This window comes from Archocentrus centrarchus, chromosome 9 (assembly GCF_007364275.1).
Source record: "Archocentrus centrarchus isolate MPI-CPG fArcCen1 chromosome 9, fArcCen1, whole genome shotgun sequence".
Classification (NCBI taxonomy): Eukaryota; Metazoa; Chordata; class Actinopteri; order Cichliformes; family Cichlidae; genus Archocentrus; species Archocentrus centrarchus.
The window spans coordinates 22,672,324-22,689,419 of record NC_044354.1 but is presented as its reverse complement, the minus strand read 5'-3'; the positions used below and the strand labels follow the sequence as shown (position 1 = coordinate 22,689,419).

Sequence of the window (17,096 nt, the reverse complement as noted above, 5' to 3'; positions counted from 1 at the left end):
CCCACCCCCCCAAACCTCACCCACCCACCACTGGACAGTCCAGGGAACACCATCAGCAATCAACTTTGTCCTTTAAGGTCTGAACGATGAATCTGATTTCAAATGAAACAGGTGTGCACTGAACAAACAGTGAGGACAAAAACAAAATGGATGCATGTTAAAATTCTTTTTAGTATACTTAAAAAAAAAAAAACATGTTAGTCAGGGAACAGCTGGATATGGCTTAGTCTGTTTAGCATCACATTCTTAAATTTCATCAGTGGATAAGTGATATACACGCAGACACCAATGCACGAGGCCTGGCTGTATTTTTGCCATGCCTGACCAAATAAACCATCCATTGGTCTTGACAAAAAAAATAAAAAAATAAAAAAAAGATAAAAAATAGAGACCTCAAACATGGCTGAGATGAGCTTTTTGCAGGTAAGGCCAGCTAGATGATTCACCATCAACAGGTAGGATGAAGGAGGGAGAGGAGGTAGAGTCCTATAACAGTCATGTTTGTGTTGAGAGTATCACAAGCTTACTGCCACTGCTTCCTAGTCCCAGTCAGGGAATGAAAACCAGAAGCTGTTCACATCAATTTACAGAGAGGGTGACCTTTAAAACGCTGCACGAAAACGTGCAAAATGGGAGCTAATATAAAACTACCAGAATGCTTTTGAATGCCTCACCCTCGACTTCCTCTAACCAACACAAACTCAGGAGCTGCAATGAAGTACACTTGAATTAGTATGTCATAGGTCTCATATTTAAGAAAACATTTGATGCAGGCCCAGGTAAGCTGTCCTTTGACACAGTTTTGTCTTGTTTAGTGTATAAATCTAATGAGTGAAACATTTAAAAGCTAAGGCAGTGATGGATTTGAAGGGAAAAAAAAAACATGCACCAAATTAAAAAAAAAAAAAAAAAAAAAAAAAAAAAAAAGACGTTTCATTTGCTTTTTTTGTCTTAGATTTTCCTGGGTGGACAGTATAAACCCTGGTATGAGGGGCTAAAAGAAAAATTGTGCGTCACTTGATAACTTCAGCACTGTATATGTAAAATAAATGGCACTTAACACTAGGAATATCTCATAACTGTACAAAATCTGCCTGGATGAGGAGTCAAGTCTCAGCGCCTCTTTTTGGGCAGTAAAAGGTCAGAGGTCAGATCGTCACAACAGCTCCTAGACGGGATTCTAGCAGGCCAGGTGAACCTGACACTGCCGTGGACCAAGAGTCATAGAAGGATGGCTTTATCTTTTTTTAGTCACCTTTTTTTTTAATGCAAGGAAACTCCAAGTGATGCTGTGGAATTTGCCTTTAAGCAGCTTTAAGGTTGGTCTGCAACTGGCTCAAAGCGGCTTAGTCAACGATCACCGAAATGTGATTGTCACTTTGAGTGTGGGAGAGCTACAGAATACAGGTGGCAAGACCAAAATGAACAGGTGTTGAAGGAGACCTCCACAGTGGGATTTCTATGCTGTTCTTGGGTCCAGTTTTTTTGTTTTTTTTTTCACCTGCCACAGGAAACACAAATTCTTAAAAATGCCATTGTGAACAGACTGACAACTAAGTGCTTAATATCCAAAAAACCGTTTCAACAAACACAGACATGATTAATATAAAAACAGTGAGAAAGTGTCACTTGTCTCAGTGCCATCCATCTGGCAAATCATCTCTCCGCACATGGATTCCTGAAGTCAGCCGGGCTTTGCCTTTCTCCAGGGCCCTCCCTACTATGTGACGACATCAGCAATGAATAGCATGTTTACCCTGTAAACCAATGATACGACCCCCCCACCCCACCCCACCCCTCACCATTATGACAATCTGCCCCCCCCCAAAAGATACATCCTTACAACAAATGACACCATCAAAAGTTCACCATCAAAATGTACTAAAGGTCTCCGCTCACCAAACACAGGACTGGACTGACAGAATTTAAAGTAGAAAAAAAAAAAAATAACAAAACAGAACAAAACAAGGAAAAATGAAACATGTTGATTCTCCTCCTGTCCCCCTCACACGTGTTCTTGTAGTGGTAGCAGTGCACAGGCCACATGCACCTCAAGTTCACATGAAGAAACACAAGAGGGTCCTCTGTGCGCTGCTGCTCTCAGGTCAAATTATCTGTCACTAGAGCAGCAGTCATCAGCCTCCTGACCGCACCAATAACGCAACCTCGAGAGTCCCTTCCACACAAGTTTAAAAAGGGTGCAGGTGATGTGTGTATATTGATAAGGCCAGTGAGGAAAAGTAGTAAAAATTAAGAAGAGGAAGAGAAAAAAAAAAAAAAAAAAGTGATTTGTCCTTTGGAGCAGTCCTGGAGTGAATGGATAACATGTAAGCGCAAACATACATACACACATGCGCGCGCACACATGCATGCACAAGGTGCAGCAGTGTTCCACTTCTTCGCTGTTTGGTGTATCAGGTGCATGTGAGGAGGACACAATCCTTTCTTGATGACTGATGGAGGAAATGCATGTTGGAATGGTGTGGGGAAGGTCTGCAGATGCCTTGTCTGTGTATGCATGCGCTGCAGCAGCAGCAGCACGGAGGTGGTTGGCTGTAAGCAGGCTCCTGCTAAAACAGTGGCATTTCCAGTCACTCGCTGTCAGAGAGGGTCTCGTACTGAGACACAAGCAGAGGTTTGTGCTCCTCCTCCCCCCAGGAGGGGCGACCCTGTCCTGGTCCTAACCCTGGGCCCTGGCTCCCCTGTTGGCCAGATGAGGGTGAATGAGCAGACACTGTCCCGCTGGGGAAACGCATTATCAGCGGGTTACATGGAAAGGGAGTTGGTGTTGAACCTGCAAAATACACAATGAGAGAACTGTTCTCATGTGTTCTAAGCATTAAAGCGCTCTCTTCCTACAAAAGATTAAATCAGTAAATCAAGAGTGTCACAAAGGGAGTTTATACCTGCAGACAAAGGCCGGTCCTCCCAGACACGGTTAGTAAGAGGTGTTCGCCTGTTGCAGTCTCCCTCTGAGTGGACTGAGGACACAGAGGATGGTCTCTCACCTCCTGAAAGTCCTGGCCCTGGAGACTTAGCCTTGCGCCCATTAGAGCGTCCGCTACCCTTCAAGGATTTTGCACCGCCTGTAAAGAGAGGAGGCAGAGCGCTGGCGTGAGCCTACAGTATACTCTGTTTAAACATGCTCATTCTAAGCCGCCTTTTGCTGCATAAAGTGCAGCTTCAATAATTAATGTTAATGGAGCTGCAATTGTTTAGTCACAAAAGTATAAGAGGTCTCATCTCCGCAGGCTTGACGTTTCAGCTGCATTTTATTGTTGGCAGTTTGGGTGTGATGATGGATTTCTCTGCTCTTCACAGCAGATGTTGCAGCGACATATCAGTAAGGTCTAACTTGCTTGGGTGCAGATTTATTCAGTGTAAACAAGATTAAATAACAGATCTAAACTGTGTCATTTCAAGAAATGAGGCCAGCCATGGCTGCTCCATCCTCGCGTGAGGAACCGGCGGCAATCAGTGAACTGATAATAAGAAGAGCATTCACATCAGTAATTTGTAAGCAGCACACATTAGGAGCCAAATGTGATGGCATTTCCTGTCACTTCCACCAAACAATTATGAATTGGCTACAAACAGCAGGGATGTCTATGTAACAAGTTTAACTGGAATGAAGTCACTGCTGCTGCTCATAGCTGTCAGCAGCTGTGAGGAACAGCTCTCTTCTTCTACATCCTCTTAATATTTTAGCATACATCCACCTCTTCAGGTGGGGTAAAAGCTTGTCTATCCTAGTTTTTTTTGTTTTTTTTTTTAATCTATTGATTCTGTCCCTCTTTCTATTTGCTTTAAAAACATTGTTGTCAGGTTCGTGATGTGCTGCAACTTGCTCAGAATATTCAGGAATACAAGATCATTACAGCAGCAGACACAAGTGTTCCAACAGTAACTATAAAGACCTCTGGCTGCTTATTACATTTGACTGTATTATTCCATTTCTCTTACTGTTTCTCACTTATTTTAATGTTTTATACTGTCCTTCACTTTGATCTTCCTGCCTGATCTTTATGCTGTAACAGTAGGCTATGTTGCCTTACAGACTTTTAAGATAATGTTTTTCTTTTGAACCACGATTTCTGTAGCAAACAAGCACATTCCAGAAGTAGGATCATGTTTACCCATTTGTCAATTTTTCATAGATTGCTCAGAGCCCTTTAACAGTGTGAAAATCTTGAACCTTCCCATTGATCATTCATCCCATCACAGAAGTGCTGATCATGGTTTCCAGAATCGTTTTTTTCTTCTTTTTTTTTTCCTTAATCCAATCATCTTTATGATCCAACTATTCTAATCCAATAAAATCATTTGAAGAACCAAACAAACCAGATCAGCAGATCCTGGATCAGCCAGCTGATCTTGAATATTTTAGGCAACAAATAGAGAACAGGATGCCACGAGCAGCCTTTATGCTGACTTGAAATGGGGAAACAAAAAAAGACAGAAAAAAAAAAAAAGGATAATAGGATCTTTCTTGCTTACAGGCACACTTTTACACAAGGTCATATAATACACTTAACTGGTAATATTTATTACATACATATATGACAAATTAAAACAGACTCATCAGATTCAAGTAGAAAATTCTGGGATAAAATTGTGGGCACAAAGCTTTCTGTGTATATGCCAAATGTTAGGCAGCTCAGATGATACAAGGGCAAATACTAGATGCCACTGATCAGATGGCAGGGATGCCAGTTATCTAAAAATATAGTGTAGGCGTAGAATTTGAACCTTAGGGAAAGATAAAATCCAAACCAGATTAAGTGTTAAAGTGTCTTAAGTGTTGGCACCTTGTGACAAAGAGTCATCAACCCGCCCCTCTGCAGACAAACTGGAACTCAGCGGGTTAGCAGCGTTGGATGAAGAGCGTTCCTCAGACTGATCGTAACTGCCCATCAAAGCCTTTCTTATAATGGCCTCCAGGCCTATTGAGTTACCAGGTGTTTCTGGGGCTGGGTTATGGCGGACATTTACAGGTCCTGTGAGAGAAGAGATTATTAGAAATGCTGGATAGTCGGGGTCCAGAATCAGAACACTGAGATGCAAAAAGGTCAAAGCCAAAAATATATAATACACAGGGTAGATGAAGACCATCATAAAGTCATAGGAGTAAACGGTGTCAGCAAAGAAAAGAAATACAGAATTTTGAACATGTTATTAAAAATAAAATTCCATGAGTTTTCCATCATTTTGAGGTCAATAATTATGACCTGTAATTCTCCAAAGTGTCTGTATATACACATCAGAGGTAATGTCACTGTGCACTATATGAGGTTCGGCAGCGTGAGTGTTTCACATTTGTGCCTTACATTACAACTGCAAAATTAATTTAGGGCCATTTGAATTTAAAAAAAAAAAAGTATTAAAAAAATCATCATCCGATGACTCTGTTATCATAGGTAATAATTTATAGTTGAGCTGCAGCCTCTTCTCTCTACGTGACACATCCGACAGCAAAGAGACGGCACATCAGTAGAGGCAGTGAAACCAGGTTAAGTTAAAAATAAATGTTCTGCCAACAAGAACCCTCGTTACTATAATAGCAATCAGAGCCTTAGTGTAAGCCACTATGCAAAACACTTCAAATCACTGGGCAGCTTCACTTCACACTTAATACCACCTGCATTAGGGTGCAGAGCACTGTGGAGAAACCTGAAAACTCTGTTCAGTGTTTTCTAAAGCCAATTTCCAACCCTGTACTCGTTTCTGACAATTTTTAGAATTTTTTTATTCCTAGATTGATCCTCCAGATTAAAAAATAAATCCTGCAGTCACCTTTAAAAAATATTTAGGAAACAGGAGAAGATATGTTGTTTGGGAAAACTTAAGAGCCAGATTTGAGAACTAAATTAGTGCAATCTCCAAATCAAAGTGCAGATTTGAGCTGGTGATGGGACTGGCAAAAGCTAAAAGACTGGCTGACAGAGTGAGTGATGTACACAGTGTAAGTGCAGGTTTCAAGCATGTTTTTCTCTCCTGAAACGACATGCTAATTTGGATCAGTGAGAGACAGCTGAAGAAAAATTTGCTCTGATATAAGGGTGTACTCTTCTGCTACAAACTGACAGGAACTGTGTGGGGTCTTGGGAGTTTGGGGAAATTTCAGTATGTTATGACTGATGAGAGACAATCGTGTAAAAAGCATACATCACAGCTGATTTGTAGTGTTGCAAAGCTCTGTGTGTGCTGAATAAAAAGATGCAGCAGCTTTTGTGTTTTCTTCATGGACTGAGGTCTGTGCAGAAATATGACTTTAAAACCCTAAATCCTGCAAACTGCTCTGCCCGTGTTCTTGTATCAGGTAACAGTTTCCTCCTCCTAACACCTCACACCAAGCTTGGCTCTGTTACATTAAGATACCAGTCTTTTTACAGACCATGTGTGGCTCAGGTCTAAACATTCTGCATGAGAGCTACAGGATGGAGCCAAAGCAATGGCTCAACGATCCACCTGCGCTAAAAATGCTGCCAACATCTCCCACTTGCATCCCAAATAAATTAAACACTCCTAGAATCATATATCAACTATGTCAGGCCTAAAAGTAAGACATGATTCTTTTCTCTGCATTAAATACTGGTGCATATTGCAGTAGACTGCCTGCTGGAGACCTTATTAAACTGCATTTGTGTTAATTTAAATGCTTTCCTCCCTAAATACTGTGCTCTGAAAGGAAAAGCACAAATATATATATTTACATTACTTTCAGTTGAAAGCTTGTCACTGCAGCTCTGACATAAATTACGACAGTCATTTTTTTTAACACCTTCAGAAACTGTCATAACCCTGGTATATCATGAATTAAGTCAATGACTCACTATGTGGATGAACTCAAATTGCTCATTTAAGCAATAGAGACATTCACTGACTAGCATATTACTTCAGAAAACAACCTTCACAGAGAGAAATGGAGCCCACCGTCACCCACAATGCTCCCCAACACGCTCCCATTCCGACCACACCCATCTTTGACTTCAGAGGTGCGTTAGGTCACCAACAGACACACATAAAGTCTTCAGCATCACAGTTTGCCATGACAACAGAAACAGTGAAACTGGTGAAAACAGTTATTAAGTACAGCAGTTGGTAATTAGCCAAAGTTCACCCACAGTGCCTCCGAGTCAGAGCTTTGTTTCTGCACACAGAAATGGATTGGTGGATGGATGAAGCTGAGGTGGATATGAATGCCTCTAAAGGCTTGCGTGTATAGATGCACTTATACATTTTTCCTCATATCTAACATGTAGGAACCCAAGTCCAGTCAAGCATGTACATTTACAAGTGCACTTGTAGTGCACTTAACCAGCGTTTGAAAACCTGCAGCTAGTGCTGTTCCCCAGTGAGCAGCTGACAGATGTGGTCCATAACAGAATAAAGTCTGCCAAGACGGTGGACATCAATCTTCTTAAACCTAAATAAAATTTGCTCTATTCACATATGTGCAAAGGCTGCTTTTCAAACAGAACAGAGCTAAAATGTATTTTCTGCTCATGGTCAACAATATCAATGTAACTGTTTTCTTTTCACATTTATTTTGATTCACACTCCTTGTAGCAACTCCCTCTTGAAGGCTCATTATTAACTACACAAACCAACATCAAGCTTAAGTAGCATTTTGAATGTCTGACTTCACAAATATGCTAAATTATTTTTGTTTGCAAATGATGCCAGCTATACAATTCTTTGATAAAGCTACTACCATACCGGTGCATTATTAAGAAAGCACAGATATCTCAGCCTAAGCATGCATTCACTGGTCTGCTTGTTCCAGATCAAGTGTGTTGTGAAAGTTACCTGCAGTTGTAGATGCCGGCATATTGAAGATTTCTGTTCCAGGCTGACCAGCATCTGAAAGTGTAAATGTTTGGTTTTTTTTTTATTAGTGCTCCAATCACATTAACATACCATCTTTGTTTTTTTTTTAAAAACCACTTACTGAAATCACTGTCACTTCCCACTACTGTCATCTTCTTGCTCATTTCTTGTTTCTTTGATTTCACAATAGCCGAAGTGCTCTCAGTCAGCTTGCTGAAGAAGGCTGGAGGCTGGGAGGCATTAGGAGGAGAATGGGAACCAGTTCTGTAAAAGAGAAAGTAGTATGAGGTCAAAACACACAAACTAATCTGACTTGTGTGATATTACATAATTTAATCAGCCCATAAACGAGCCCTTTTTGCTCGTCTCATCCCGAGTCTTCCCCATAGACATAGGACATCCTACCACTTACCGTGCGGTAAGGCGGTTATTTGTACAGTTTACAAATAACCGCCTTACCGCTAATACTGTTCTTTTCTTTTGCTGTAGGTAGAAAACCAGCAAACATGCTGTCATCATAGTTAGCATCCTAGCTAGCGAAGATGAACCCGTCATTCCCTCACACCAGAGGAAGCGGAGACTCCGGGGCTCGACTCTGCGTTTGTGGCAACAAAATCTCAAGTAAAGACACACACACACCAGGCCTGCTCTTGCTGCCTTGGGCTGGAACATGCCCAGCTTGTGCTTGAAGCCCCCAATTCATGCGTGCACTGTGCCCGGTTCACCATGAAGAGTCTCTGGTGATGGCTAGCATGCCAAGCTAGCCTGTCGGGAACAGATCCTTACTTGCCCACAGCCAGGACTGTGGCAGATGGTGGCGACAAGGGAGGAATTGTGGAAGCTGAACCGTGTGCTGGCAACAGCTGGGGCTCACAGCTGGACCTAGCTGTGGTGGCCCTGCTGATGGAAGACACGCTAGAGTTGGATTATGGGGATGATGACAAAGACACCTCAGAGAAACTCAGAGCACCTCGTATCCGACGATGAGGTGAACGAAGATTACATTTTTGTTCCCTCTTTCCCGGCTTTCAAGCCTAACACTGTGGCCACCCTCCTGGGGCAAGGAGGACAGCGCACCGGCTTCCCCCACTCCCAGCATGGATTTGCAGAATATGTGCAAATGTGCTGCATCCAGGCTAAATATTCTGTGGCCCAAAGTCATAACAGAGACCACCAGCTCACGTTACGGGGGGTAGAAATTGCCCCAGGCCACCAGGGTGGCAAAGCAGTTACTCCCAGTCTTCCCGGAGCTGTTGGAAGAGAGAGAGCGGTCTCGTGGAAGGACCATACAAGGGGCTTCTTCCCTGGATTTTGAAGGCATGGAGAAGCACGGCTTACTCCGCATGCCTCCTATGGAGCTGTTAGTTGCAGCCCACCTCCATCTGTGGCAAGCAGTGGCATCCTCCAGGAACCCCACACTCCTGTCAAAGACGGACCGTTTTCAGTCCACTATGACTGAAAGGGCCTACAAAGCAGCAGCTTTGGATGTTAGGGGCCTAATGTTTCATCTATGCTTGCTGCTTACCAAGCAGAGCAGTGCAAGGATATGGTGACTAGGCCCAACCCGAATGTGTGGTAAGAGATCACTGTGATTACGGACATTTGCCTACGCGTGCAGCGCTGTGCAGTCCAAGCCACAGGGAAATCTATGGGAATGATGGTGTTGCAGGAAAAGTGACAGATGGCTCAACCTGACAGACCTATCAGAGAGGGAAAAGGAGGGCATCTTGGACATGCCGATTGTGCCTGATGGCATTTTCGGGACTGCTCTGGCTTCCAGAGATGTGAGGTGACGAAGAGGGAGGACCCCGTTCTCCAGCTCTACCTGCTATGTTCTGGAGTGTGTTGCAGGGTTACCCCCGCCCCATCGACTCCCCGTCGCTGCGCGTTATGCCCATACCGAGCGCAAACGCCCAAGCCACAAGGAAAGGAGACTTTGTTTTGGGAACAACAGACCCTGTCCCTCTTCTAAGTTGCAAAAACACACACTCCTGTTATTTATTAAAGAATGTTCCACCGCAACATCCAAACTTACTGTCGAGGGCGCAGTCAAAAAAACAAAACAATAAACAGCACGATGGCACTGCAGCCTTGAGAGGGGAAGAATGCCACAACCGACGCGGTGAAAAGTTTAACACCCCATGCATGTGCAGTGTTAACTTGTTGTCACCACGGTACCCCACCGCAAGATGGCCTCTTAATACAAGTTTTGGGGACACTCCAAGCGGATGAAACACAAGACGTTGGCACGGACTTTGCCCTATTCTGGATTTGCAGGCTCTGAATGAATTTCTCAGAAAATACGAGTGCAGGATGCTCACTCATGCATCTCTGATATGTTTAGTGCACCAGGGCGACTGGTTAACTTCCGTCGACCTAAAGGACGCATATTTTCACATTCGCCTTTACCCTCCACACAGGAAGTATCTGAGGTTTGCTTTTCAGGGCATCTGTTATGAGTACAGACTGCTGCCCTTCGGCCTGTCCCTGAGCCCCAGAGTGTTTGTACGCTGCATCAAAGCGGCGATCGCACCACCGAAGCAGGAGGGCATCCGTCTGGCTACGTATTTAGATGACTGGCTCCTTCTAGCACAATCAGAGCAGGAAGCTATGACACAGACGTCTGTTGTCGTGAAGCATCTAACAGACCTGGGTTTCATAATAAACGCAGAAAAGAGTGTGTTGTCTCCAGCACAACATATAATCTTTCTGGGTTTATCTCTGGAGTGGAGAGAGTGAAGGCGGAGTGTGCTTTGCTATTTTTTGCCTACACAAAAACGGTTCAGCTTCAGGCTTTGCCTTCGACTACTGGGATTGATGGTTTCAACCATCCTTGTAGTGCAACTCGGCCAGCTACATATGAAAGATTTTCAATGCTTGGTAGCTTCTCTCAGACTGGACCCCGTGCGTCACGGTGCGCGGAGGGTTACAGTAAAGGTAGAATGCGCAATGGCTTTACGCCGTCGGCAGCATCCAGATTTTTTGACTCAGGGGGTACCCAGTGTCGGAAGGTGGTCACCACAGACGCGAGCCTGTCCCGGTTGGGGCATTGTTCACAAAGGGCGATCTGTGAGAGGTCTCTGGAGCGGCACTCTCCAATGATCCCACATAAATTATCTGGAGCTTCTGGCAGTGTTTCTCACCCTCTGGTGCTTTCTCCCATTTCTACAGGGATAACACATCCTTGTAAGGACGAACAATACAACAACGGTGGCTTATATCAACCATCACGGGGGACTGCGTTCACGGCATTTGCACACACTGGCATGCAGGCTGATCCTGTGGAGCAGCGAACACCAGCCAGGCTTTGGTAGATCTTTTTGCTTCAGAAGAAAACACACAGTGTCCACGTTTCTTCTCCTTGCACGATCAACATGCGCCTCGCACTTGCACACGTTTGGCCACCCGTGCTCCTGTACACTTTTCCTCCACTGGCTCTAATATCTCCCACTCTGTCCAGAGTGAGGGAACATCGCCACACACTGATTTTGATAGCTCCACTCTGGCCAGCACTGGCTAGCGGAGATATATCAGCTTCTGTGCGGGCAGCTGTGGCAACTCCCACTGTGCAGGGACATGCTGTCCCAGGCACGGGGGGGGGGGGATTTCCACCCACATCCTGAGCTCCTGGCACTTTGGGCCTGGCCTGTGAGTGGGTCAACCTAAGCATGGTGGGCCTTGGTGATAAAACAGTTAGTCAGTACCCTTTGGTTTGCCATTTTATGAAGGGGCCCGCAGGTTACTCCCTGTCTCCATGCCACCGGCACCCCCTTGGGATTTAAAAGGGTATTGGATGGGCTCAGTGGCCCTCCATTTGAACCTCTACAGGGGGCTGATTTAAAGCATCTGTCTCTGAAGACTGTGTTGCTGCTGGCTTTAGCCTTGGCTAAACCTGTCAATGATTTCAGCCCATCCTTCATGCACTCAGTTTGCCCAGGGGCAGGCTAGGGTGCTGCTGAAACCCAACCCGGCCTATGTGCCTAAGGTGGTTGGGTCATATGTGCCTATTACCTTGACAGCATTCTCCTTGCCCCCTTTTTCTTCTGATGAAGAACAAAGGTTGTACATGCTGTGTCCTGTTCGTGTTCTGTGTGCTTATTTGGACAGGAGTAAGAGTTTCTGAAATAGTGACCAGCTTTTCATTTCGTGGGCAGGTCCTCACAAGGGCAGACCTATCACTAAGCAACGGCTCTCACACTGGATTGTGGAGGCGATTGCGATGGGGTATACGAGTCAGGGGCTGCAGGTTCCAGAGGGCCTGCGAGCTCACTCCACTCCTGGCAGCATCCTGGGCCCTGTTTAAAAGGGTGTCAGTCCAGGAAATCTGTGCAGCAGCAAGCTGGTCTTCACCTCTCACGTTCGTTCAGTTCTACAGGTTGGATGTCTCTGCTCCAAGTGTAGCCCAAGGAGTACTGAGCTCTGGGTCCTCACTTGGATAGGTGTTTTTTTTTTTTGTTTTTTTTTTAGGAACATCCCACGGGTGGGTACAGGAGCTGCAACCACACCACTCCAGATGTGTTTATTTACATTAATTTTATCTTATAGAATCTGCTCAGTGGAATGATCAGCTCAGCGATGCTAAACGTTAGATAAGCTGTGCCCATAATGAATTATGCACATACCACAGACGTCTTTTCGGGTGGAGGACTGGCTGGTCCGACTCAGGTCAAAACAATAAGTGCAGCAATGTGAGGACTTACCCTTGCTCTCCCTGCTCGCTGGGGTAGGAGGCCCCTCGCTGGACTTCAGGTTCAGAGTTGGCTCCAGCAGGAGACACTGGTTCGATGCCGTCATTTGAAACGCTGACAGGTGATGTTTTGGGCTGAGGTGGAGATCTGGAGAAAATACAAACAGATGAATTTACGGCATGTACATGGCAATTCCAACTATCCATTGCAGATATTGTGTGAGCAAAAAAAATAACAGTCCTTGACTTACAGTCTATGTTTCAATTATTTTCTAGGAATTTTAAACATCAGTAACAAAGGCTGGAGGTCCTAATCATGCCCAGCAGGGATTCCTACCGGTCTCTGTTCCGTTCTCCACCAGGGCCCTCGACATAGCGGGTCCCCTGAGCAGATTCTTGTGAAGTGGGAGGAAGCTGGGAGGCACTGGGTGGACGGGTCAAGTCCAGGACAGGAGAACCGTGGTAGCTTTGCTGCTGGCTCTGCCTGGTGTAGTCTTTAGTTATCACCTCCTGTTTGGATAAAGATTATCAACATCAAACATTACACAACGTTGTCTGAGATGCATACCGGATTTTATTTTACTGCACTTTTAAATATTATTGTTTGATATTAGACTATTCTGGTGTTTTTGCCATTTGTCATGCAGTATTTGAGAGGGCTTACGCTGATGTGCTGTGCCAGAGTGACCACCCTTTGGCTGCCTTTGACACAGGGGGACGGGGACTGCTGGCCTGGAGACAGCCTTTCCTCGGACGATGGACAGTAAAGACCGTGTGGCGTAGCTGAGAGTCGAACCCAGAGAACACACACATGCGTGAGCACATACAGACACACAAGCAAAAAGCACACCCATATGTTTAAAATTTAGTTTGGATTTTCAGTTTAAAGTAACATAATACAAAAACCTTTTAAAGTCCCAATGAGAACATGTAGCTTTTTTCAAAATGTCTCTTAATCTATCAAGACTCATGGTTACACATGAAAGCTCAAGGTGCAAGATTTCTCACAAACAAACAAACTAAAAAAATTATGTATGAGTGAGTGCAAAGAGCTGCTCAAGATTTTCTGGTTATTTTTGGTGCACACTTTGCATATATACGGCTTGGCAAGCACATCTTTAACCAGAAATAGTGCTAAATTTGGCAGGTTTTGCATTAGTGACTCAAATGAAGAAGTTAAAAATATGGTACTTTATAAGTAACTCAATAAGTGATATAAAGGAGAACATAAAAGTGTTAGCTGCATGCTATGAATACAAGTAGGCTATTATTACTAAGTGTACAAAACTTAACTCCAGATACTCTAATTCATGGTTAGTTGTAAGTTGAGGATTTAAAACATCCTCTCTGCAATCTCTAGAGAGCACTACAATATATGGATTTCAAGATTGTTTTCCCCTGTGCGTCATATCACACTATGTGTTCTCTTACACAACTCTTACACTACATTATTCATTTCAGAGGATGATGTAAGTTGAATGTGGGGACCAGGATTGACTGTATGAATCCCAGGGAGAGAACAAGTGATCCAGTGGGGACAGCATGATTTGCTTTTTGTTGTTAGCTAGCAAATACACAAGAGACTCTGGGTTCATTTCAACAGCAGCTTATAAGAGCCTCTGTGGATCTATCTACTAGTTGATGAACACATAACAGCAAGGTGATGTCTACCTCAACCATCTCATCTGCTTTGAGAAGCATGCTTCCTGTTCACTACTGTGTGTGTGTGTGTGTGTGTGCGCGCACGTGCGCACACGCGTGCTCGTGTACACACACACACACACACACACACACACACACACACACACACACACACACGAGTATACTGGCCTTCAACACTCATTCCACCTCAGCATGCACGTGCTCTAAAGCCTTGTATAAAGACAGATGTGATACACTGTTCTACAAGCAGAAAACCACAAAACAATCACATTCCAAATGACACACAACCTCCCAAAGGCTTGATTGAGAGAGAGACGTGTTTTGTGCTGTTGGTGCGTGTGCGGGGGGGGGGGGGGGGGGGGGGGGGGGGGGGTTCAGGGGTGGGGGGGGGGAATAAATAAATAAATAAATGAGCATAGATTACAGTGAGCAATAAACAGGAAACATGCACAGATTTGGAGGGCCAGAAGCTGCAGTACCCCCTCCCCCTGATTCGCTGTGTCTCCAGTCTTTGCCATGTTCCTTCCCCTTCCCACCTGTCTTCTGTGCAACACTGGTGCACTCTGGGACCCCAGGGAGTGAGTTCGGTGGTTGGTAAGGCTTTTCATGTATAATGAAACTATCATACCAATTTTCTATTTCAGTTCTCTTTTTCATCTGAGTTACATTTGTTTGAATTACAGAAGTTTTACTGAACATGGGATATAAACTCCTACACTGTTGAACTACCTTTCCAGCTGTCTGTGGTGAAATATTTTGTTAATGCAAGCAGCCGAATGGCAGGGAGGAGGGCGCCACATGTTACATTCAAGTCACATCCTCTTAGGAAATAAAATGAAGATAAGCAGCAAAGGATGTTTAGCCTAAATGTCCCACCAGCTTTAGCTGCCTTAAAGGACACCTAGGATCTTCATGGAAAATTAAGTTATTAATCATTAATACTTTATCAAAACTTATTCAAGCTTGCAAAATGCTTCTGTTAATTTAATCTAAACAAGCAATGTCCAATTCAGACAAGCTAGAATTACTGCTTTCCAGAGGGCACCCTTGGTGGTCTTTAAGTCTATAAAGGGAAAAACTGGGAAAGAAAGCAAAACAACTATAGCACTGAAACAAAAAATGTAAATGAACTGGGCTGATCTGATAATGCCAATCACCACAGCGTGCAATAGGCCACAGACTGACGGGGGTGGGTCTGGGTGATGAAGGGGACCCCTGGGATCCAGAGCGTCTTACCATCAGTGGCGCTGTTGGCAACAAGCGAGCCCGTCTCTGGCATCCCCGTTTCACAAGAAATTTGACGCATAATAATCGCGTTTATGAAGTTGGCCGCAGTCATGGTGGTCTTACCGAGTGCTCGGAGCTCTTGTTCCTGAATGGACATCGGTTTGTTTTGAGTCTTTTCCCTACTAGGTGTACCACTTTCTCCACGGCCAGGAGGGTTATCCGACTGCAGAGGCAGAAGGTGTTGGGAACGGCCTGAAGCAGAGGAATAAGACCCGGTGTACATTCCACCTGGGCTGGGACTGGACAGCTTGGGGTCAGATTTACTGGAGGGCCCGTGCTGGTCCTGCACATGCTTGGGTAGACCTCCCCTGTTCTTGCCTGCATCACGACTCTGCTCTTTGGCTACATTTGAATCCATGGCAGGTGGGTAGGCCTCAGGAAGCACACCTGTCCTATGGAGGTGGCCAGGGTAACTCTGGTAGTGGGATGACCCTGAGGGCATGGACCTAACAAAGTAAACGCACATTAAAAAACACTGCAATTAAAATGTTCTCAAAATCAACTTTAAATAGAGCTTGGATTTTTATTTATTTCATTTTTATTGTGCTAAAGTCCAGTTTACCGTAACACAGATGAGCTCGAGTGTTCACTCGCAGAAAGACTTTTCCCCCCAGTGTTTTGCAGGACACTTGGCCTCTGCTGCACATTTTCCTGGGTACGAGGCGACACTGGGGAGTGCTGGTGGCTATATGGCTGGGACGCAGGTCTTACACTGCTGCTGCTGCTGGACAAGCTGTGCTCTGTACCTAAGTAGCATAAAGCAGACTCCTTTCATTTTACAAATTCCACACATCTTCTCAAACTACATTTGTAACTTCACTTTTAAATACAAACAAAAATGAAAAACACCATATTCTACACACCTGGTCTCCAGATGGGAGCATGCTCCACATTTCCAAGAGACCCACCCTTATCTCTTTCACGCTCTCGTTCTCGCTCTCTCTCCCGGTCCCTTTGCCTTTCACGATCTCTCTCGCGCTCCCTTTCCTTTTCCCGATCTCTCTGCCGGTCCCGTTCACGTTCCCTCTCTTTCTCCCGTTCTCTCTCATTCTCACGCTCCCGCTCCCTATCACGTTCACGGTCTCTTTCACGCTCTAAAGATGAGGCTGTGCCTTGCATTTTGTTTATGTGTGAGGAGCCAACTGTACACAAAAGAGAGAAAACTTCAGAAAAGTAAGAGTGCCACTTATTTATTCTGTGAGTTTGCTTGTGTGAACTGAACTGTACCGGGTGAGATGGGGGAGGCGGTGTAAGGTCTGCCAGAGAAGGTGGTGCTCGTTCCAGGGATGTAAGTGATGCGGTCCATTGGTGAGACTGCTGTCCCTGGAGAGGGAGGGACCAGTAAGTGTGGTACCTGAGAAAGATCGATGATCCCTAGGGCACAGAGAGTAGGGTCAAGACCAATGTTACAGCTGATCCAGAGGATAAAAGTTAATCAGAGGCTGTTTTGCGATGCAAAGATTTTACGAGATTAAAGGAAATGTATGATATTATTAATATTTACTAAATTTTTTAAATGTGGACTGACTAATGAGTAAGTATCGACTCAAAATGTGATCAATAAGTGGGAAAAAAATAAGCAAATTATAATGAGGGCTCTAAGTTGACAGAGGCAAGAGGTGTTCCTGTA

The 17,096-nt window shown here is 44.6% G+C and overlaps 1 protein-coding gene across 1 annotated transcript in view; it reads right to left on the bottom strand.

The window, feature by feature from the left end:
- Positions 1–1,830: 1,830 nt before the first annotated feature.
- Positions 1,831–17,096, bottom strand: part of ncor2 (nuclear receptor corepressor 2) — a 91,496-nt gene continuing 76,230 nt past the window's right edge. Inside the window, exons 36-47 of the mRNA XM_030737611.1 lie at positions 16,694–16,840; positions 16,330–16,608; positions 16,029–16,212; positions 15,530–15,912; positions 13,182–13,300; positions 12,855–13,027; positions 12,531–12,665; positions 7,952–8,094; positions 7,810–7,863; positions 4,809–4,997; positions 2,907–3,086; positions 1,831–2,794 (exon numbers count right to left, since the gene is read on the bottom strand). Coding sequence (XP_030593471.1) covers positions 2,592–2,794; positions 2,907–3,086; positions 4,809–4,997; positions 7,810–7,863; positions 7,952–8,094; positions 12,531–12,665; positions 12,855–13,027; positions 13,182–13,300; positions 15,530–15,912; positions 16,029–16,212; positions 16,330–16,608; positions 16,694–16,840 — 2,189 coding nt within the window. The 3' untranslated portion in view covers positions 1,831–2,591. The remainder of the gene's footprint in view (positions 2,795–2,906; positions 3,087–4,808; positions 4,998–7,809; positions 7,864–7,951; positions 8,095–12,530; positions 12,666–12,854; positions 13,028–13,181; positions 13,301–15,529; positions 15,913–16,028; positions 16,213–16,329; positions 16,609–16,693; positions 16,841–17,096) is intronic.